The 24,237-nt window shown below is 47.9% G+C and overlaps 1 protein-coding gene across 2 annotated transcripts in view; it reads left to right on the top strand.

Annotated features, from left to right (window-relative positions):
- The first annotated feature begins 792 nt into the window (after positions 1 to 792).
- The window catches only part of SLC22A4 (solute carrier family 22 member 4), a 42,691-nt gene continuing 19,246 nt past the window's right edge, over positions 793 to 24,237 (top strand). Inside the window, exons 1-4 of one of the 2 annotated variants that reach the window (XM_047878590.1) lie at positions 793 to 1,399; positions 13,618 to 13,721; positions 15,151 to 15,305; positions 24,006 to 24,177. In XM_047878590.1, coding sequence (XP_047734546.1) covers positions 1,007 to 1,399; positions 13,618 to 13,721; positions 15,151 to 15,305; positions 24,006 to 24,177 — 824 coding nt within the window. In that variant the 5' untranslated portion in view covers positions 793 to 1,006. The remainder of the gene's footprint in view (positions 1,400 to 13,617; positions 13,722 to 15,150; positions 15,306 to 24,005; positions 24,178 to 24,237) is intronic. The other variant, XM_047878582.1, reaches the window with a different exon arrangement.

Raw genomic sequence — 24,237 nt, forward strand, 5'->3', positions numbered from 1 at the left:
GCGCTCTCACACAGGGCCAGACTTCGTGTTGAAGTCCTCTAGAAGTCCTCTAAAAGTCCTCTAGAAACCCCAGCGGGATCCTGGACCGACCCGATAGCCCCTGTCCCCTACCTCCCTTCCTCAGCGCCTGTCTCTGACGCAGTGTGACCTTGCTCATCCCTTCCGGGCTCTGGGCCTGTTCCCCCCTTTTCTTAAGGTGAAGCTCCAGGCTGGCCAGAAGACGCTTTCCGGAGCAGCGCGGGATGGTGATTGAGTCAGGCCGTCCTCGTCCTCGGACGGGTGGGGAGTGAGCGCCCTGTCAGCCTGGTGCCAGCGCAGAGGTCGCACTCCTGTCACCCTCGCGCTCACAGAGGCTTCTCCTGAGCACCGACTCCACGGACTCGCCGTCCGCGCGGCGCCCGAGGACACCTGAACTCCGAACCAGGATTGGAAGGGCCACGCACGGAGAGACCCCTGCCCCAGGAGAGGCCTGGAGCGACGCCCACGGAGAGGGCCAACGGCCGACTTCTCCAAGACCTCGCTGTCCGGCCTCGGCTCCTGCCTTTCGCCCGCTCTCCCCTTCGGAGCTTCGGCCTGGGACCTCCGCATTTGGGGTCGCGGGCGACTTAGGGCGCGAGGGAGCGGAGCTTTGCCTCACCGGGCCGCTGGGAGCCCAGGGCGGCACAGGCGCGGGGTCGCAAGGGCAGGGGGGCGGAGCACCAGGCGGAGCCGGCGGGGAGCCCCACCCCTCCCGCGCGGCCGCCCTCCACTCCCCTCCCCGCCCCTGCCGAGATGGGCTTGTGGTCCGTAGTGCCTCCCGTGGCGTCTAGCTTTGCGACCGGGAGAGTTCCAACGCACGCAGCCTGTTTCCCGGGAACCCTCCCCGGTCGTGGGCCCCAATTTTCCGCAGCCTTCCACGACTCCGAGAACGTTCTGACACCCTCGGGGAACGCTCTCTGCTGCACGACTCGGTACGGGGACCGCTCTTCGCACCCCTTGTTGCTGGGGCAGACCGACGGTGGGAAGCATGCGGGACTACGACGAGGTGACCGCCTTCCTGGGCGAGTGGGGGCCCTTCCAGCGCCTCATCTTCTTCCTGCTCAGCGCCAGCATCATCCCCAACGGCTTCAATGGAATGTCAGTCGTGTTCCTGGCCGCCACCCCGGAGCACCGCTGCCGGGTGCCCGACACCGCGAACCTGAGCAGCGCGTGGCGCAACCACAGTATCCCGCTGCGGCTGCAGGACGGTCGCGAGGTGCCTCACAGCTGCCGGCGCTACCGGCTGGCGGCGATCGCCAACTTCTCGGCACTGGGGCTGGAGCCGGGGCGCGATGTGGATCTGGAGCAACTGGAGCAGGAGAGCTGCCTGGATGGCTGGGAGTTCAGCCAGGACATCTACCTGTCCACCATCGTGACTGAGGTGGGTGTGTGAATGATCCTTCATCTGCCTCATACCCCTTGAGACTCCCTGGCAGTGCCTGGGTCCACGTTTCCCACTTGCAACCAAACCTGACTGGCAAGCAACTGGGTTATGCATCTCAAACACGTGTGTGCTGCGCATGAGCAGGGCTCGAGTGAGGCTTATTCCTGAGCGGTCCAGTCTAACATGGAGGGGATGGAGCAGGGAGTGTTGTCGCCAACTGTCTTTCCCTTTTTGAGTTTCACAACAGATGAAATTGTTTCCCAAGAGGCCCAGTCCCAGGCTGCTCAGATGTACAGTCTGATTCAAGTTCCTGCTACTCACATGAGGAGGGGTGTGGGGATCTCTGCTGAACCCAAGTGCATACACAGAGAAGAGCCTTGTTGCAGGGCAGGCTGTGGGCAGGTTTGACCTGTTTCCTGGCCACAGAGGTCTGGAAGAATCAAAGGGTCTACTGCTCTGCCATACACATTTTGGTGAAGCTTGGGGTCCTATCTTGAGGCTCCAATTTCTCTGAAAAGGAGCAGAGGACCTTCTGATGCTGACTGGCTACAGGGGCCACAGGAGCCATAACTCTGGCCCCAACATACTGATAAAGAGACTGACTCACAGAGACTCTTCTGAGCATAGGATGCAGGGGCCAGCAGGGGTTCCAGTTTATGCCATTAGCACCTTAGGATCCTAAGTGGTTTGGTGGCAAGTTTTCTGTTTCAGGAGTCAGGCTCCACACATACTTTGTCCCTTACACTTCTTGCTTCACATGTGCTATGGGCCACAAGATGCCTCGTCCTTCTGAGGGGGGCATACCCAGACCAGTTTCCTGCTGTTGATCAGACAGGTAGGATTTCCCAGCTTCTGGCCCTGCCCCTGCTCTGTGTTCCTCCCAAGAAAAACCCCAGTGTGGCCCCTCTTAGTCCTTAATCCTCTTGTCTCAGAACAATGTAGCAATCATCAGACACCATGTCTGGCCTTATGCTGGGCACTAGGCTAAAGACAGTTGGGGTGTAGGGGCTGCTTTCAAAACTCACATGCCCCTGGGGCACACTGGCCAGGTTACAGAGAGGGCTAACATTAACTCTGGTTAGTAATAGGATTCTGGAGCCTGAATTCAAGTTTGGCTGACCTGCTGTGTGACCTGGAGCAGTATATTACTGTCTCTGTGCAGATAACAGGGTGAGGGAATACTCCAAGAAAAAGTGATAAAATTAGAGCTGAGTCTGGAAATATGAGTAGAACTTGCCCAAACAAAGAACATGGCAGATTCTGTGGAAGGAATTCCCGTAGATCCAGGCAGCTGGTGTTCAGGGGATGACAGGTGAGGCTAGATATGCCTACAGAGATCATTTCACAGTGGTCACTGTAAAAATGTTTAGTAATTGACTTTATTCTGAGAGCAGTGAGGAAATAATAAGGGTTCTAAGCAAGGGGTAACATGGCCAGATTTGGGTTTTCAGCAGAAGCTTACTCTAGCTGCTATGAAAAGCAAGAAGACCAGTGAGGAATCTGTGGGAGTTTCCTTGGCAAGAGACTGGTGGCCAGCCAGGGGTGGTGCCTACAGGATCTATAGGACCTGTGGAAAGTGGGCTCAGCCTGTGACCCACCTCTGGATCCCCCAGCATTGCCACCAGGCCTACCTTGGACCCTGAAGTGACTGTGCTTCTCTGGCATTGATCCCCTAGCAGGGGCTCCTAGTGCCCACCCCCTTCCCACAGCCTGGTCCTGGGGTATCTAAGACTGGGGATCAGCTCACTCCACCTCAATTCCTGGAACTTGAGCTAAAGCTGGCCCCACTAGCTGCAGCCCCCCTAAAAGCTGGTCTGAACTCTTTTCTCTTCCTCACTGGTGTCATTGACCTCATGGTGTGAAGGGTGGGTAGCTGCTCACCTTCAAGGCCATAGCTCCCCCTGTTGTGCCCTACTAAAGGATCCTGTGGGCACCTCTGGGGATGCACATCATCACACACTCACACGCAGGAAAAGGGTTTGCTTTTCTCAGCAGGCTTTCCCTTCCTTGCTTCTTTTTTGGTGGAAGAGTAAAATAAAAGATAAATGGATACTGGTGTTTGGGAGGAAGGAGAGGAGAAGCACCTCTGAGTAGGTGAGTAGGGGGAGGTGGTTCTCCACAGAGAGATGGTGACACAAGAAGAAGTTCTGGAGTCAGACTGGAGGGCCAGTTCTGACTCCACCCCTAGCCACTTGGCTGACTTCAGCAGTTACATCACTTTTCAAAGCCTCAGTTTCCTTCACTACGAGAGGAGATACACGCATGTGAAAATCTGCTCGACATTACTAATCAGTAAGGAAATGTAATCAACACCACAGTGAGATATCACCTCACACCCATTGGGTTGGCTGTTATATGGAGAAATTGGAATTCTTGTGCACTGTTGGTAGGAGTGTAAAAAGGTGTAGCCCCTATGAAAAACAGTATGGCAGTTCCTCACAAAATTACAAGTAGTTTACAAGTTGGGAAAACTAGGCAGTCACTTCTGAGCTGGGTACCACTTCTCCTAGGCCCCATGCTTCAGAGGCCCTGTGAGAGCCTTTTTTTGGTAAGGACCAGCTTTCTGTGGCAGGCTGCCAGTGGCCTGAGGCAGGCATGCTGCTCCATCATCCAGGCTTCTGTCCTCTCCTGAAGTTGGCTGCATCCTTTAGGAATCCATGGGTGGAGCTGCTGGTGGCTATGCCCTTGAGCATGATACAGCCTCCAGCAAAGGGCCTGGGCCTCTAGGGGCACTAGACTCGTGCCATCTTTCCTGGGACCTGGGGTCAGGGCACAGACAGAGGAGGACACACTGATTCTCCACCCATAACCCAAAAGTATGAGGTAGGAACATGAGGGCCTCATCCTCTGCTAATAGGGCGCTTATGGGAGGCATTGGGAGTAGCAGAGGAGCAACGATGAAATAGAATAAGGTTGATATCTGGTTGCTACTACATGGAACTACATACCACAGGATGTGCCTCCTCTGAGGCCTGGGTGGCCTCTGGCAAAGGTGAAAACTTTGAGCAGTAGGCAGGCTTATGCAGTTTTCTTTCTGTCAGGCCTAGAAGCTACCAGGAAATGCTGCTGGTGCGTGTAGAGACTAGCAGCTTGGCTGTCAGGACAGCCTGAATATTATTAACCAAGTTCACACTCTAGCTCTCTGTCACATTCCAGAGGGGACAAGGTGTGGGATCTATGCCTCCAGCCAACACCAGCGAGATTTTCAGAAAGATCTTGCACAGAAAACAAATAAAAGAGACTCCGGGGCTTCCCCTAGCTCTGATCTGAAATTGCTTCCCTGTTTGTTTATCACCTGCCTCACCCCAAACAGTTTGTGCGTTGCCTCTCAGCTGTGCTCCTCTGACAATGGCCACCATGATCTCAGAATGTGCTTTTGTCCGGAGGCTTCTTCACCCACATCTCCTGCCAAGTTTCTGGATAAACAAACTTTGTCCATCCCTCCTGGTGTACAACAGAACGCTCACACAGAGTCCAAGAGGTAGGGTGGTGTATTGACAAAAACAAAGCTCTGGCAGGGTGGGTCACAGGAGCTGCACATGCCTCTGAGTGGACTATAATTTCGTCCTGGCAGCAAGCTAAATTCACTTCATATTCCGGGCTAATGCAGGGCTGCCTTGTTATCTGAAACTTTGGTCTGGTTTTAAGTATGTCTCTGGAGCCCAAAAGAAGAGCAAGAAAAGCACGCATTTGGAGTAGAGATGGTGGAGAGAGATTGGAGGCTCTTGGGAAGGGCCAGGTTGACTCACATGCCCTAGCGATGGCCACAGATAGCCTGAGGCTGGCGGCTTTTGCTGTGTATTTGTAGGACTGGAGGTCAGGTTCACAGTGGCACCTTCCATAGCTTCCCCTCAGTGCTGGAGGGCTGATACAGACCCCATCTCACTCACTTCTGTTCCCAGAGTGGAGCCTAGGAGATGTGTGCTGGATCCGATGCCAGGTTGCACGGGGGAGATCCAGGTCTCTGAGTCCCCTTCTCTTTCCTTTAGGTGCCTCCACTCCCATCCTTACCACCCCACTCAAACTTTTGCTTTGGTTCAGCCTCTAGTGACCACAGAGCTCTCCACTGAGGCCTCCCCACCTATGGTTGTTTTTTCTTTACCTGTAATCTGAAGAAGGAAGGATACTGAGGACATTTTAAGGTTTAGTGCCCCCCTTCCCCCCCCACCACCACCACTATCCCCTGACATCCGAGTTGTAGAGGCTTTATTCCTGGTTAGTACAGCCAAGAGATTGGGGAATCCCATCCTCTACTTGGCTCCTACTCATACATATAGTGGCAGCTCAAGCCCAGATTCCACAGGCTGAGAATACTGGGGCCCTGGTTGTGCTTGTCCCAGATTGTTTGTAAGGTAAGATGTTCCATCCCAGGAGAGTCAAGCCGAAAAGGCAGAGGCTACCATCCTCACCCAGAATCCAATTCTGAGGGCCACTTTTCCTACTACCGGCTCTGGAGCAAGGGCTCAGAGATTTTGTCCAGGCGGACAGGTAGGCCATAAGAATGGAGCTCTGAAGCTGTCCCCACGGGAAATAACTGCATTTGTTAGAAGCTGAAGAAGAAAAACACTAATGTACACAGCTCAGAAGCTCAAAGAATTCCAAGTAGAAGAAACAAAAATAGTTCCACACACAGATACATTATAGTAAAACTGCTGAGACCCAAAGACAAAGGTAAAGTTTTGAAAGCAGCAAAGAAAATATGAGTTGTGACATACAAGGGAAGCCTGATAAGGTTTACCCTTGACTTCTCATCAGAAACAATGGAGGCCAGAAGCCAGTGGGTAACATATTCAAAATGCTGAAAGAAAAAAGATGTCAACCAAGAATCTTAGTTCTAGCAAAACTATCTTTCAAAAATGAAGTAAAGATATTCCCAAATACAAAAACGCACAACTGAGAGAAAGTTTTCACAACTTATTCTTCAGGAATAAGTTTTTTTTTTTTTTAATTTTTTTTTTCAACGTTTATTTATTTTTGGGACAGAGAGAGACAGAGCATGAACGGGGGAGGGGCAGAGAGAGAGGGAGACACAGAATCAGAAACAGGCTCCAGGCTCTGAGCCATCAGCCCTGAGCCTGACGCGGGGCTCGAACTCACGGACCGCGAGATCGTGACCTGGCTGAAGTCGGACGCTTAACCGACTGCGCCACCCAGGCGCCCCAAGAATAAGTTTTTTTAAATGAACAACTTAAGATCTGAAAACTAAAAAACATCTTTGAAAGAAATTAAAGAAGACATAAATAGGAGCACTTGGGTGGCTCAGTACATTAAAGGACTGACTCTCGATTTCATCTTGGGTCTTGATCACAGGGTTGTGGGATCAAGCCCCAAGTCAGGCTCTGTGCTGAGCATGGAGCCTGCTTGGGATTCTCTCGTTCTGCCCTCTCCTTCGCGTGTGCACATGCACTGTCTTTCTCTCTCTCTCTCAAATTAAAAAAAAAAAAGGAAGACATAAATAAATGTGAAGACATGTCATGTTCTGCTCATGAAGTAGAAGTCATAATATTGTTAAGACAGCAGCACTCCTCAAATTTATCTATAGATTCAACACAAAATTTGTTCAGTATTATTAGTCATAAGGGAAATGAAAATTGAAACCACAATGAGACACTTAACACCCGTTGGGATGGTTAGAGTTAAAATGACATACAATAACAAGTGTTGGTAGGAAGATGGAGAACTGAAACCCTTGTTCATTGCTGTTGGGATTGTAAAATGTTTCAGCCACTTTAGAAAATAGTTTGGGAGTTTCTTGAAAGGTTAAATGTAGATTTATCATGACTTAGCAGTTCCACTCCTACGTATATACCCAAGAAAAATGAAAACATATATCCATACAAAATCTTGCCTGCAGAAATTCATGGCATCATTATTTTTTAATGTTTTTTTAAGTTTATTATTTATTTTTGAGGGAGGGGAGAAGGTCAGAGAGACACAATCCCAAGTAGGCTCTACACTATCAGAGCTGAGCCTGATGCAAGGCTCAAACTCACAAACCATGAGATCATGACCTGAGCTGAACCAAGAGTCAGATACTTAACCAACTGAGCCACCCAGGCACCCCCATGGCATCATTATTCATAAAAGCCATAAAGTGGAAACAACCCCATTGTCTATCAACTGATGACTGCTAAGTAAAATGTAGTCTATCCATACAGTGGTATATTATTCAACCGTAAAAAGGAAAGAAGTACTGATACATGCTAAAACAACATGAATGAACCTTGAAAACATTATGCTGAGTGAAAGAAGCCAGTCACAAAATACTACATATTGTATAGTTCCACTTAAATTAAATGTCCAGAATTGGCAAATCCTTAGAGACAGAAAATATATTAGTGGTTGCCAGAGGCCGAGGAAGGAGAATGGGAAGTGACTGTTCATGGGTATGGGGTTTCTTTCAGAGGTGCTGAAAATGTTCTCAAATTAGATAGTGCTGATGGCTGCACAACTCTTCAAATAATGCCGAAAACCACTGAATTGTACACATTACAAGAGTGAATTTTATGGTATGTAAATTGTATTTCAATGAAGCTATTATAAACACAAAGAACAAAAAATCTAGATTTCCCCACCCCCACCCCATCATGTGGCTGGGAAATTTCTAGCTTAGTCACAACAAAGTTGTGAAAAAGAAATTGGAGTGGATGTGTATTCTGTTATTAACTAACTACTACTTCCTATTTTTCCCCTGGAATGAAAAGTGTAAGATGACACAATGGAAACCTATTTTTCATTCTTAAATGGACTATTGCTAGCTTTTCATTCACAGTAATCTCTGAGATTGATATCCATTTATAAAAGGATTTTATGCTTTCTGGTAAAAGCTTTTTTGGTTTTCGGTCACTGACAAAGAAGTTCTTATATCCAAGAATCTCTGTTGGCTAGTCAGGTTTAAGTGTAACCTGCTTTACTTACTCATTCATACTGTTTGTTCTAAGTCATGATTTTGCTGTGAGAACAAAGGCATGAGCTTAGTAGAAAGTGAATGACCATTTAATGAGGCTTGAAATGTGTCAGACACTGTGTTAAACACTGTACTTACATTTCCTGTGCTCATGACAACCCCAGGAAGGGGTATTCTTGTTACTTCTTTGAAGATGAGAAAGCAGGCTGATAGAGGTGGATGAATGCCCAAAGTCACACAACCAGAAGTGGTAGAGCCCAAGAGAGCCTGTGCTCTTTGCTCAACATCAGGCTGCCTTCTGGAGTTCTCAGTATTATGGAGGTCACAGGGATACTCTTATCTTTATGTTCTTTTATGGCTTTGGTAAAGGGTAAAACTGCTAGCTAGACTGGCTACTTTCACAGTTCAAGGTTAAAGGTGATTTTCAAAGGACAGCGTGTGATACTATGCTTTTCCCCAAACTCATTTTCCATTACACCTGATTGTTCAGCATTCAGCATTCATTCATGAACAATTTGTTGAATATACACCATTTGCCTAGCCTGGGCAAGCGTTAGTTATCTAAAATGATTACCTGATTGAGTTCAGGTTTTAGAACTCTGTCCATCTGAAAGAGGATGAGGAAGGGGTGTCTCTTTTTCTCTCTAGCCAGAGATCAAGGGCACAGTGGCCCAGAACTGCCCGGGACTACTGGGCTCATGCATGCACATATGCACACCTGATCTGTCCTATAAAGTATGCTTGACCTTGAGCTTTGTGGAGGCAGCAACCATGTCTGTTTTGTGCCCCACACAGAGTCTGGCCCAGAGCAGGTGCTCAATGACGGTTGAATAAATAATTAAGCAATTCCTTTTACCAATCCACTAGAACTCGAGCTGGTTGCTTCATTGCCCTGTGCCTTCATTTCCTCATTTATAAAGTAGGGATAAAGAGAGTACTCATTTCACATGACAACCTTGAGATCCCATGAGATAATACAAGGCACACAATGAGCACCCAATACACTATAGTCAATGTTTCTGTGAAGGGGCATGAGAGACATGCGTTTCTATGCCAAGAGTGGCCTTCCGTCTTCTATTACCTTGTGACCTGGGTTTTTGTTTCTTAAAGCAAAGCTGAAGGGTGGCCCAGCTACAACGACTCACTCTGCTATGTTAAGGAATGTTAAGACCCTGAGGTCTAAGACCCTGGGGATGAGGCAGACATGGTAACCCTGCGAAGGCATATCCGGTGCCCCCACCCTACACAGCTTGGGCCAGTTAGTTCCCACATTACACTGTGTCCAATGTGGTGTGGTGGTGTGTGTGTGTGTGTGTGTGTCTGTGTGTGTGTGTGTGTGTGTATGTGGTGGAGGAGGGGGTTAGGTTTTGGAAATTTTAGTGCCTGACCTCAAATCACAGCTCCAGAGCAACACCAGCCAGCTCCTCACCAGACCGTCCACCACTAGTCTCTGAGCAAATCACATTATGCATGTTTGTGTGTACATGTATGTACACATATGTGCAGAGACCCAAGGGACAGTTCTGTCTTATTTAAGAAAAGACTCTCTTCAGGACTCCTGGCTGACTCTGTTGATTGAGCATCTGATTTCGACTCAGGTCATGATCTCCAAGTTTGTGGGTTTGAGCCCTGTGTTGGGCTTTGTGCTGACAGCTCAGAACCTGGAGCCTGCTTTGGATTCTGTGTGTGTGTGTGTGTGTGTGTGTGTGTGTGTGTGTATGTGTGTGTGTCTGCCCCTTCCCTGCTCTCTCTCTCTGTCTCTCTCTCTCTCAAAAATAAACATTAAAAATTTTTAAATAAATTTTTTATTTAAAAAATTTCTCTCAAAATAAACATTAAATAAAATAAACATTTTCTTATTAAAAAGATTTTTTTAAGACCATCTTCCACTCAGCCTACAATGTCATTGCTAACCACAGGGAGTTCCCTGGGCTCTGGCTAGTGGGGCACCAAGATGCACCCCTCAAGTCCCAAGGGGCTGGTCACAGGTAGGGCCTGGCCTCCACAATAGCCCCATGGAGAAAAGGGCCCTTCTTTAGGCTGGCAGCTGATTTCTAGGACTCTAGTCTCATGAGTTGCAGCTGGAACTTTGTCTACAAATCCTGTATCCTATTACTAGGTCTGCTTCAGCTTTCCAAACGGATTTTCTGGGCATAGTAACTTCTCAAGAGAGGGCCCAACCTTGGAATGAACCATGGGTAGCTATGATGTCCAGCTGCCTTCCTCTGCTGGGTATGAGCAGGAGTTCCAAAGGCCAAAAACACCCTCCATGAACCCGCAACAGGTGGATGCTGTGTGCACATGACTACCTCCTGTGCCACATGATGCTGATAGGGCTTCTTGGGCCCCTCTTCAGGGAAGAAGGGGGACCTAGAGCCATGGCTGTGTGGGCTCCAGTAGGAGAGCAATGGGGAGCTGGCCCTTAACCCATCCTTCCCAGCACCCCAATTCAGAACTTGTCCTGCTCCATTCCCTAAATGGACCAGGCTCGACACACTGCCAGGCCTTCTTTATGGGCATGCAAACTGTGCAGTCATATGGGGCTCCAAAGTTGTTTGTAATGCTCTGCTACTAACATCTTGAAATTCTTCATAGTTTTTGAACAAAGGGTCTTGCATTTTCAGATTGTACCAGGTAGCCAATCCTGCTCGCTACCTTTGCCATGTAATCCCTGGCCCCACATATAACAGTCTTCCTCTTTCCTTTCTGTCTTTAAGTCTTTATTTTTCCTTAATGTTTATTTATTTTTGAGAGAGAGAGAGAGAGAGAGAGAGAGAGAGAGAGAGCAGGAGAGGGGCAGAGAGAGACACACAGAATCCAAAGCAGGCTCCAGGCTCCAAGCTGTCAGCACAGAGCCCGACGCGGGGCTCAAATTCATGAATCATGAGATCATGACATGAGCTGAAGTCAGACGCTCAACTGACTGAGCCACCCAGGCGCCCCTGTCTTTAAGTCTTATTTATCCTACTCTAAGGCAAAATCCTGACAGAAAAATACTCAAAAACCACAAAGGAGAGCACATTCTCTTTGAAGAGCTTTTCTGCTTGACTGCAGATGGAATGGTGACAGTGAACAATAGACACATCAATACCCCTACCACACTTGAGAGTTTCTCAGCTCTGTCCAGCACTAAAGGCTGTGGTAGAGGTCTTTTGCCCTTGGTCCTAGTGTCTTCCATGAAGAATTATAGGGGATGGTATTTAATAAGCTCATTTGCCTGACCTTTGGAGTTCTTGTCCAAAGCATGACATGGGTGCAAGGTTGGTACAAGATCAAGCCTGAGCTGGTATCTAGCAAGCCCATTTACTGCTATGACTTCAGACAAACCCAGTCTCAGAACCTCAGTTCGCTCTTACACAAAGCAGGCAAAACAACATGTTAGGAGGCTTTGGAGTCTCAGTTTTATGAATCTTTGTGTTGGGGCAGATTCCAAGCTCTTTTCTGACACTTTGGCCAGTGATTTTTCAGAAGTGGGTGGCCACTAATTCAGGTGTATGTCCTGTCTATGCCTTCTAACCCATGGCATGACAGGGCACATGAATCCAGGCATATAGTTTTGGAGGGTTTGTGCCCTTTCCCCTGAAGCCCATTCAGGAACCCCAGTTGAAGAAAAACTGTACTCTGGACATGGTCTCAGTTTCATCCTCTGCTTGTGCCTGGGAGACAGAGAGTCAAGTTCCTGGCCCACTTTGTTTTTCCTCTGCAGAGCTATGCTTGGGCTTTCTGCCTGTAGCCAGGATCGTGGGTGCCAGGAGAGGCGGCCTCATGAATCTTGTTATTGTCTTTAGGACGGGAGTGTTCTCAAGGACCTTATCCTCAACATCACAGCGTGACCCCTTTGTGGAAGGAAGTCTACAGGAGAGACTTCTCTCAGGTCTTAGTACTTAGAAAAACTAAATTCTGCAGAACGAGTATATCACTTTGCCTATGGGGATCCTGCGAGCTGAGCCACAGGGATCTTCAGAGCTGGATTTCAGAGCGTCTCTGGCAAGCATGCAGGCCCCTGGGCAGGACAGCTGGCTGTGGGTCTAATCCTGGCTTGGTTATTTTGCAACCCTTCCTCCCCTCTGTTGTGTGCCCTGACTCCTTAGCCTTCTGTTTTACACTTTTCTCTTGGATGCGTCCTGCTGGAGACTGAAGTGTGATATAAATATGTGAATTCACTTTTAAATCTATTTTAGGGAAGTTGTGAGGATTAAGAACTGAACTGCTTAATGAATGTCATGGAAGCAGTTCTACCACCAAGTGGAGGGGGGATTGGGTAGGAGGCAGGGGGTTTTCCTGTAGACTGGATCATCTTGCCACACATAGCAATCCCTTGACCCAGAGCCCCCAAAATATCTATGGGTACCTGCAGTATATATGTGTATATGGATGTATATATATTTCATATATACATATATATACATACATATACACATATTTCATTCATATATATATATATATATATATATATATGTATGAAAGCTCACTGAGCACACTTTGAAATCTTTGCAACTTCCCTTGAAATTTTGCTGACTTGACTAAATTGAAGAGCTGGGAGCTGAAATTCCTGCTGAAGCCCTCATGTTATGGATCTACCAGCAGGGACTTGTTAGGGGTGTGACAGCCCACAGGCCCTGGGGAATTGGAGGAACCACCTTTCTGGAAAGGCTGGGTAGGAAGGGTAGGAAAGAGTGTGGAGGAGTGTAGAGGGGAGATAAGGGGTGCTGGGGAGGTATAGATACCCACCCCCCACCACACAGTGGGTCCTGAATTTAGGCTCCAAATTCAGCCTATGGTGTGAATAGAGCAGTGAACACAGGGTTTTCTGGAGGAGTCTGTTCAGAAAATATAATCATAGACCACTTGCACTTTTCAACAAGGCAGAGGGAACTTCTATGCCTGGACCAAGGGACCAGGCCCTCTTCCCTGCCCCTGGGGAGTTTCAAACACCTTCCTTCCATGCTTGGATGCCTTCTGAATCAGAAATACTACCTTGCTTCATACTGCTTCACAGCTGAGGGGTCACCGGTCACAGCCGTGGCCTCAGCTAGCTTTTTGCTATGGGATGCAAGAAGAGCCAAGGCATTACCCTCCCTTACCTGGAGAAGAGGAAGGTGAATCTCAGGGAGGGCAGTGACTTGCCACAGTAAGTGCTAGAGTCAAGAGTCAACCCCAGGGTGAGACCTAGGCCCTTAGCACAAAGTTGACAGCCTGTCACAGGGGAGGAGAACGTTTCCAGCTGCCATGCTACTCCCTCAGATCTGGGCTGGGACTGGGCCTGCTGGAGGGCCAGGTCCATACTTCATGTTGTCTTCTCTGACAGTGGAGTCTAGTGTGTGAAGATGACTGGAAGACGCCCCTCACCTCCTCCCTGTTCTTCCTGGGTGTGCTCTTTGGCTCCTTCGTGTCCGGGCAGCTATCAGACAGGTAAGGAGGCTGGGAGGGAGAAAGGGTGGGATAGAGCCCCTTGTCCATTCACTATCTGTCTGGGAGTTGAACTGAATTTTGGGTATTTCTACCCAGAGAAAGAGAGGCCCCTCATACCAACAAGTCAGTGCAAGGAGGAGCCCTAATGTCTCACATCTTCCCTGCCCTCGTTTACTTATTGGAACCTTACTTTGTTCAGTTTTCCCAGCCTTGCACTTCCAGGGTTTTGCCCAAATGTCAGGAGGAGGCAATGGTCCCACTGGAGACTGGAGTCTTTATATCACCAAACTTCTCAAAAAAAGAATACACACACACACACACACACACACACACACCCTGCTGGCATCACCACTGCCTCCCCATCCTATCCCTGACTCTCAGATGGCAGATGATCTGTCCACAAACAGCCATCAGTCAGAGTAAGGGCCAGACAGTGAGTGCCCACATCACTGCTATGCAGGGCACCAGGGCCACAGACTGACCGAGGCTGGTTGTGGACCTCCTGGATCTCAATCTAGAGGAGACAGCATTGCAGCTCCAGGAGAAGTGCCCCACTGGCCCCTGAATGTTCTATGGGGACCAGAGCAGGAAGGTGGGAATGCTAAATGGCAGTGTTGAGAAGGCTTCCCAGAGGAATGCCTATCACTCCGCCACTTACCAAGTCCAAAGGGACAGCAAACCCAACAGCCTGAGATCTGATTTTGGAAAATGACGTAGGAGACAGTTTTGCCCACGCCTGTGCTCCATTCTACTCATTGGTCACTATCAGAAAGCGAAGTGAAGGCTTAAGCCAATTCTCAGCATGTCTACTGTTAACAGCTACTTTTCCCATAGAGAACTGGCTTGCAATTTTGTTTGCACATTAGACTCATCTGGGAATTTTTTTTTAAATCCTGACACGCAAACTGCATCCTAGACAATAAGAATCTTAGGAGGTGAGATGCTGACGCGAGCATTTTTTGGCACCAGGGGTTTCAAGTACAGCTAAGGTTGAAGACCACTGCCATAAAGGGAGTCTTCACTCTGGATTGACACAATTCCCATATTGCTGATAGATGTATCTGTAATCTGTACTTAGCAATTTGTCAGAAATGTGGTGGTAGCTTCTTCCTGTGGCTTGTTCTAAAGAGCAGAATTCTATGTGGTCCTTGCATGAGCCGCTCTGTGATTTCAAGATATGGGGCCTTTACAGAAGGTTTTGAATCTCAGAAGTCACCTCCTGGGTAGATGGATGCCCAAGACCTCACCAAGGAAGAAGTGGGAGGATGAGACAGGGAGAAAAGTCTGTCACACAGCCCTGAAAACAAACAAACAGACAAACAAACAAACAAACAAACACAAAGTCTGCAGTGATGCCTGACTCAGGGCTTGCCACATGCCCGGCTGTGAACTGCACATGCCATCTTTTGTGCTGTGCTGTATTCTACAGGTTTGGCAGGAAGAACATCCTCTTTGCGACCATGGCTGTGCAAACTGGCTTCAGCTTCCTACAGATTTTCTCCATCAACTGGGAGATGTTTACTGTGTTATTTGTCATCGTGGGCATGGGACAGATCTCCAACTATGTGGTGGCCTTCATTCTAGGTAAGAATGTTTTCTGATGCTCAGGCCTTCTCCTTCAAACCTTTTGAGAGGCCAGGAAGAAGGGACCACCGAAGAGGAGCATAGGGAGTGCTCTTAGGACAGCAGGAGGCTCCTCAACCTATGGGCTGTGCTTCTAAAACATGATCAGCCTCAGACATATGTGTGTTGGGGAGGGGGCTGAAGCCTCAGGTTCTTTGATCTGGTCGCAGGCAAGGCAGGCACCCACAAGGCTGGGCTCTGGAATGTAGTGGTGGATAGAAGCTGGAGCTGATAGGAACCAGCCACACAATAGCTGAGCACAATTCAGCAACACGGGGCTTGGCAAAGGCACAAAGTTGGGGTGCTGGGGATGTCTTTGACTTGAGTTTTGAAAGCTTGGGATGTCTGCCTGTGTCAGGGCAAAAGTGTTCCTGGCAGCTGTGCATGGCCTGTGGAAGAACTTAGGGTAGATGGTGTAGCCGGTACACAGGTAGAAGAGGCAGGCATGTGCCAGACAGGAGTTCAGTGCCAGTCTGCCATCCCTGGGCAGGTCTGGTGGAGCTCACTCCAGAGCATATCAGCAGTGTGCAGGATGAAGTCTTGCTGATAATAGTCCTATCTCCTAACAACAGCCTTGCTTCTGGAGTCTCAGGCTGCTGAGTGAGACACACAAACTAAAAGACATGAGGAGGCCCCCAGGGCCCTCACCAGCATTTCCTGAGAGGAAGTGAGGTGAGCTCCAAGCAGGCTGACCAGGGTCACCCATGAGAGCAAGCACCCCAACATGCTCTCTGAGCCCACCTGCTGACTCTGACCAGCTGAGAGGAGGGGAAATGAGGGGCCCTTCTGGAACAATAGACAACAGTTCCTATAATCTCTAGACTGACAATATATCCTTGTTGATTCATTGCTGACCCAGTTTGCCCCTATTGTCACAGTGTAATTATTAACATGCCCTTTTAATGTAAGTCTAACAATTCTTCCTGCTGCGTCTGGTAAGATGGAGTCTGATTGCTTTTAAGAATCTGAATGACTCCCTGGATTTGGAGATGCTATGCTCTCTTAGTTGAGGACGTGTACACTCTCTGTGAGGTTGTTAAGATGGAATTGCTCACATTCCACTCCTTTAATGATTTGTGATGAGCTCCCACAGCCAAGGTGTCTGAAGATGGGGGAAGGGAAGAGCATGCTGGAGCCACATGGTCCTGGCAGTTAGCACCCTCTTCAGCAGGCCCCAGCAGGAGGGGGCCTCCCTCTTCCTTGTGGGGAAAGAGGGGAGCCAGATGTTCTTTTTTTTTTTTTTTTAAGACAGACAGACAGATAGACAGTGTGAGCAGGGGAGGGGCAGAGGGAGAGGGAGACACAAAATTCAAAGCAGACCCTAGGCTCAGAGCTGTCAGCACAGAGCCCGACACAGGGCTTGAACTCATGAACCGTGAGATCATGACCTGAACTGAAGTTGGATGCTTAACTGACTGAGCCACCCAGGTGCCCCAAGAGCCAGGTGTTCTTAAAGAAGGTCCTTTCTGTAGAGGACACACAGCTTCAGGCCAGTAGTGCTAGAAATGAGAAATTGGAGGAATTTAGGATGAAATTGCAACCTCCTAATGCTTCATGGCTGCAAGGACACAGGGCTCTTGAATAAAGCCTATTTGTTCTCATGGGCAAAATCTCCCAGAATCCATCTTCCTAGGGGTGATCTTCCCTAGGTCCAAAAAGCCCAATTTGTGGCTATACTTGGGCCAGACACATACCAGAGACTAAACAGGTCTCCCAAAGCAGATGATTCTGCCTGAGATTGGCAGACTCCTTTAAGGAGGGCCTCAAAGACCATCTAAAAGGGAAGGGCAGAAAATCATGGTGAAGCCAGAGAAACCTTATCATTGGGATTGGGAGCCAGGTGGGGTTTGTCCCAGACCTGGTGCCCCCCAGGTTCTACTGAACGGCCAATATTGAGTCCTGCCTTTCCAGGGGCGTAGGATGCTTCTGGAGCCTTGGAACCTCCCCTGTGTGAGTGGATGAGGCTGGAAGAGCATCCCACAGGGAAATCCTGCCCAGCTGGCCCTGACACTACAACCTACTCCCCTCCCTGGTCCCCATGTAAGAGAAGTGACAGGGCCAAGGGGAAAGTAAGATCATGTACAATCAATCAGAGCCCACATGTACAAGCCAGCAATCAGTGAGCTGGATGGTGGGTGCAACAGGCTCCCCATCCATCCACCTGGGTCCCAGAGCCTCCTTGGCTATTGCGCTTTCATTGCACTTGCAGGAAACTGCCGACTTTTGTATCCTCGTATGAGACTCTTTTTGTTGGGTTCTCTGGATGCACGTTTAAGAACATCACTGAAAACCAATGTGCCCCCTGGAGCAGCGGACTCGTGTCAGTGCCTGGGGCCGGCCGGGTGGCATGGTTGGCGTGGAGTGTGAGCACTTGGTGGAGGCTGGCTTCTCCTGCAGCACAGCGGCGCTCTCTAGTGTTCCAGGGCTAAAAAGCGAATTCCGGGTTTCAAGTAAAATAAACTGAAGTTTGGGGTCTGGGCCTTCTCTTTTGCCCTCTGGCTCTAGGGAAGGACTGGCAAGACTCTGTGATGATAATCTCATTTTAAGAGGCTTCACGTTAATTCAGGAAGCTGAATTACTCCCATTCTCAAAACGATGCAGAAGTGGACCTTTTAAAAATTGTAAAACCTGGCAGAATCTCAGGAGACAAGAAAAGGAAGGGAAGGAACAATGCTAGCCAAAGGAACATGAAGTGGATACCCCTGGAAGTGAGGGCACTGCCACAACCATGCTAGTTTAGGAGGAAATGACCACTCAGGACCAATGACACTGACCCTTTCTACACTCCAGCTGCCCCCCACCGTCTCCCACTGTTTCCCAGAAATTATGCCTTCAAGCCGTCCATAGCCTTCTGGGTAAAATGCCACAGGCTCCTCCTTTATCCCTCATCACTACCTGTCCAAATTTATTTTGCACAGTTAACTGCCTTCCTGTCTTGACAAATCCATTAATTCAGTATTTTCCTAGTACTCCTAACTTCAACCTCCTATGCAATATTTGTGCCAGCATGCCGAATGATTTAAAACTCTGCTTCCTCTGGTGTCTACATGTGTTTTTCCTTGTCATAAGTATGTAACTGATGGCATCTTCCTTTATAACTCTGGCTACCAGAAAGCTCAGGCAAAATTGAAATTTCACTATATCAATTGTACAGTCTTTTTTAGCCACATATTTTTAAAATGGTTTTTTGTTGTTTTTTTTTGTTTGTTTGTTTGTTTGTTTGTTTGTTTTTTGAGAGAGAGAGAGAGAGAGAGAAAGAAAGAAAAAGCGTGCATGCCCACACAAGCTGGGCAGGGGCAGAGAAGGAGAGGGACAGAGGTTCCAAAGCAGGCTTTGTGCTGACAATGGCAGAGAGCCTGACGCAGGGCTCAAACTCACGAACCACGAGATCATGACCTGAGCAGAAGTCAGACACTTAGCTGAGCCACTCAGGCAGCCCTAAATCGTTTTTAAATTAAGGTGTAATTTGCGTACCATACTATGCACTCTTTTAAAATGTGTATTTAAAACTTTTTAGTGTTTATTTTATTTTTGAGAGAGAGAGAAAAAGAGAGAGACAGAGCATGAGCAGGGGAGGAGTAGAGAAAGAGGGAGACACAGAATCAGAAGCAGGCTCCAAGCTCTGAGCTGTCAGTACAGAGCACAACATGGGGCTCGATCTCGTGAACCACAAGATCATGACCTGAGCTCAAGTTGGATGCTTAACCTACTGAGACACCCAGTGCCCCTAAAATGTGTATTTTAGTGGTTATTATTATATTCACAAAGTTGTACAACCATCAGCTCTTTCTAACTCCAGGACTTTTTCATCACCTCCCCCCAAACTCTGTACCCATTAGCAGGGACTCCCCATTTTCCTCTTTTCCTAGCCCTTGGCAACCACTGATCTACTTTCTGTTCATATGGATTTATCTATTCTGAACATTTCAGATAAGTGGAATCATACAATATGTGACCTTTGTGACTGACTTGCTTCACTTGATGTTTTCAAGGTTGGTCCATGCTATAGCATGAATCATTATTCCATTGAGTGATTTACTACATCTTGTTCATCCATACATCAGTTGATGGGCATCTCAGTTGTTTCCACTTTTTGGTTATCAAAAAGAATGCTGCTATCAAACATATGAGTACAGAGTTTTTTGTGGATATGTGTTTTTCAGTTCTCCTGTATATATACCTAGGAGTGGAATTGCCAGGTCATATGGTAATAATTTTATGTTTAACCGTTTAAGGAAGTGCCATAGTGTTTTTCAAAGTGATCAGTTGCGTATTTTTTGTTCTTTTCTCCGAGGGATAACTTTTACCTTTCTTTGTATTTTACTTTAATGTTACCATTTTCTTATTGTATTCAAATTATTAGCTACCTCAAAGACTTCAAGGGATAAGATGGGATATAAATACATTAAAAAGATGCAGAAATTTGTTGTCACCCCTTTTTTGCACTGCATCATGTGAAGAAAGATCTGGAGGGACCCAGGGAGGAGCAAGGACTCACGCTTGTCTGTTCTCAAGGAGTTTACATCTGGTCAACAGAGGCAGTCAATGCACTTTTTACTGAGGACATGAGACATGGGTGAGGTAGGGGTGGCTATATGCTGGAAATATGCAGAGATAGGAAATGTTACTTTTAACTAGAATGATCTCTTTAGGTTCATAGAAGGGAGAGAAGTAGCCCTGAGTAGGGGGATATCTGTTAATTTGGAGAGAATTCTGAGTATTTTCCAGGGAGCAAAGAGAGGTTCTACTGTCTGACCTCTTGGTCAAAGGCACCGTACTTCCCATCATTCCTCTGACATCCAGCATATTTCAATTGTTTGACAAGGATAAAAGAATTAGCTATTCCTGAGAACCTGTCATATGCCAGATGCTCTACTAGGCACTTTACACACAGTATCTCAGTCCTTGTAATAAGAACTCCATGAAGTAGGACTTATCAAAGTTACTCTAGTAGTAAGCGAGTGTCAAGGAGCCCAGGCTTTCTGCAGGTGCCACTCTGCATATGGTTTCTGTACTCACAACCCAGGGGCCCCTGCCTCCTACTCCTGATTCTGGCAACTGCCCCACCTTATTTCTTGAACTGGGGTCTGCCACAGGCCTGTGTTAGTCATTCATGGAAGAGCATGTCCTGCCTCCATGTGGAATGGATTCAGTGGTTCCTGGGATGACTCCCACAGAAGGGCCTTGATCAATGCAGAAGTGAGCCTGACCCTCCCTGAGTCACCCACTTGGACAGAGTACCCTCTTGGAGAGAGTACTTAGATTCAGGGGGTAGTGACAAGCAAAAGACAAACACTCCTGGCCAGGACAGGCCCTTCTGGCTTAGATGACAGCAGAGTCTTACTTCCAAGAGACACTCCAAGAACCAACTAGACCAAGACCAACTAGAAGCAAAAACCTAGGGTGTAAACAAGGCCAGGAGAGGCATTCCCAGCCAGGAGAACCAGAAGTCACTGCTGTCACCTGTGGGGCAGCTACAGCCTGTGAAAGGTCTGCAGGAATCAAGGCTCCTCTCTTAGCGTTCCTCTGAGAGGGCTGGTTGGCCTCCAGTTGGTTCAAAGACCAGCCCAGGAAGGGAAAACACAAATCCTCACTTCTTGAAAGGAGACCATGGCCTGACCCATCTCCCATGAATGTCTCCTTTAGGAGTCTCAGGTGAAGAACTGGTTGAGAAGGCCCAGGCTTTGCCCCCAGGTAATTTTTTATACATGGTGTGAAGTGAGACCATTTGCTTCAGCTGTTTAAGTCTCAGCTGATTATATGTAAAACAGAAGTAATATTCATTTTTGCACAATTATTGTGATGCTTCAAAGAGATAATAGAGTAAACACTTAGTCTAGAACCTGACTCAAAGTGCCGGCTCAAAATAAATGCTAGTGTGAAGATGATGGTGATGAGGAGGACAATGATAATGTTTGCAGAGGGGTGATGGTCTAAAAGTCACAGAGCAGGAAGTCGTGCTAATAAGGAACTCTTCAGGTTCATGCCATCCATGTGGCCCCACAGAAAGGCAGAGTGGTAGATTTAAAAAGCTCTGTCTCCCATGGGTACTCTGCAAAGTCAGAACAACTCTGTTCTGCCCTGACACTCGAGCTTAGTGACAGAGATTATCCAGGAACCCAGTGGTGTCGCTTCTCTTTCTTATCAGGATCGTGGAAGTATGGGGGAGCTCCCTTGCTTCACAATTCTGCAAGATTCTCCCTTGGTCCTGTGCACTTTCTCTTTTCCACAACCAAATCCTCTGCTGCTTCACTTCTGAATCTCTGCTTAGGAATGAAGCACCCCCTATCCATTCTCACATCACAATAATTACAGCCGAAGTGTTTAGAAACATGGCATGGTGAGTCTGCCTATGGAGTGGTAGGAGGGTCCTTAGTGAGGTAAGAAAATACCTGAAATTAACACTCATGATCTTCAGAGAAGTTAGGCCCTATTTTTGGAAATTAGTTGAGAGGCTATCACAGGCCCCAGGTGGTTAGGGCTGTTGCCCACAGTCTGGGATGTGAGAGGCGCACATTTCTAACAGTCTGCTTTTTAGCAATGGCTGTTCAAGAGGGAACCACTGAGGCAAACCTCTAAGTCATGCTGAGGAAGAAATGGGTTGGGGATAAGGAACAAGTGGTGAGAATGGGAAATTAGCGAAATACAATTGACCCATGAGCAAGGGGGTTGGGGTACTGACCCCTCCTTTACCCGCACAGTCGAAAATCCCATGTATTACTTTTGACTTCGCCAACACTTAACTACTAAGAGCCTACCATTGATCAGAAGCCTTACTGATAACATACACAGTCAATTAACATATGTATTTTTTTAATGTTTATTTATTTTTGAGAGAGAGACAGAGCATGAGTGGAGGAGGGGCAGAGAGAGAGGGAGACACAGAATCCGAATCAGGCTCCAGGCTCTGAGCTGTCAGCACAGAGCCTGAAGTGGGGCTCGATCTCACTAACTGTGAGATCATGACCTGAGTCGAAGTCGGATGCTCAACTGACTGAGCCACCCAGCGGCCCCACAATTAACATATTTTTTATGTTGAATATATTATTACTGTTTTCTTATAATAAAGTTAGCTAGAAAAAAGAAAATGTTATTATGAAAATCATAAGGAAGAGAAATACATTTACAGTACCATACTTATTTACTAAAACAAAAACAAACAAAACAAAACAAAAAACAAAAACCTTGTGTATGTGGACCCATGGAATTCAAACCCATTGCTCAAGGGTCAACAGTAGTAATTGTACTGCTTCTCTGGAATTAGCCCTTAATTCCTTAGCCTGGGCTCAGGGCATATCAACACATCTGAGAAAATATCTCTTTAAAGACAAGCCTGAACGGTCCTTTGAATGCTGTTTTGTGTTTCCTGGGTTACTTTTCTGCAGTGGTGGGCAGATCTCAAATAAAAGGCAGAGCCGTTGCCATTGGCCAGATCTCTGCCTCGGGGCAGAGGACCAAGAGTGGACTCCGGAAAGGGCCTGGAACTCTGTGACAACAGAAGGAGCTTCTTCTCAGACTCCCCCATATCAACTGAGAGCTCCAAGAGGCAGGCAATGTCTCTGGAAGACCTGTGGCACTGAGCACAGCAAGAGCCAACAGCCACCTGTGTGTCCTCTCCCCAAACTAGGGCCCAATGCCAAGCAGTCTTGGCCCTTTGTGGCGCTCTGGGGAGGCTCCATGAAGTTCCCTGGGTGTGTGGCCAGCTGTAGAGCTGCCTGTCACCTGCTGGGCCAGCAAATCAGCTGCTTCTTTTCTTTCCATGGTCTGAATAGACTATTTCTGCCTGGGGCTGATCTCTGGACACAGTGTGGCTGCGGGGAATTCAGCCCTGGATGCTGGAACCTTCCCTATGTACCTCAGGAGCCAGCTGGACCCTATTTATCACTTTCCAGGGCTCAAGGGTGGCTAAAGGTGTCCTAATGCGACTCAGTTAAGTATGAACTTCCCACTGTTTCCCAAGACTCCGTGTCTGTTTATAGTGCAGAACTCTGGGAAAGGCTCCATGCATCACGACTCCACAGAGACCCCCAGAAGAGCCCCGACTGTCTCCTGGAGCACCCTGTCGGCTCCTCAACCTGGGGCACTCATTTTGGAAATGTGGCCTTCTCAGAAGAGATTACCCCTCAGGGCTGGGCATGATATTTCTGTGACATGAGATGGCCTTCAAAAGATAAATCTATGCCTCCTTTAAAATCTCATGAAGGGGCGCCTGGGTGGCGCAGTCGGTTAAGCATCCAACTTCAGCCAGGTCACGATCTCGCAGTCCGTGAGTTCGAGCCCCGCGTCAGGCTCTGGGCTGATGGCTCGGAGCCTGGAGCCTGCTTCCGATTCTGTGTCTCCCTCTCTCTCTGCCCCTCCCCCATTCATGCTCTGTCTCTCTCTGTCCCAAAAATAAATAAAAACGTTGAAAAAAAAATTTTTTTAAATAAAAAAATAAAATAAAATCTCATGAAAACTCATCCTTCTCTAAGGTGACAAGTCTTGGGTCACTTCCCGCTTTCCTTCACCCTGATCATGCCTCCTCTGGGCCACACGGCAAACAAGTGCCACTTCCCTTTTGCAAGTAATTACAGTTTGAACTCTAACTGCCAGGTAATTGATGTAAAACAGCAAATATTAAAGTGAGTTAAAATGCTAATACTCCTCCCTTGTTTTGAACAGGAACTGAAATTCTTGGCAAGTCAGTTCGTATTATATTCTCTACGTTAGGAGTGTGCACATTTTTTGCAGTTGGCTACATGCTGCTGCCACTGTTTGCTTACTTCATCAGAGACTGGCGGATGCTGCTGCTGGCGCTGACGGTGCCGGGGGTGCTGTGCATCCCCCTGTGGTGGTGAGTGTGGCTCGGTCCCAGACAGCCCCCTGCTGCGGGCCAGCATGCCTGGAGCCAGAG

Source organism: Prionailurus viverrinus, chromosome A1, assembly GCF_022837055.1.
Source record: "Prionailurus viverrinus isolate Anna chromosome A1, UM_Priviv_1.0, whole genome shotgun sequence".
Taxonomy (NCBI): domain Eukaryota; kingdom Metazoa; phylum Chordata; class Mammalia; order Carnivora; family Felidae; genus Prionailurus; species Prionailurus viverrinus.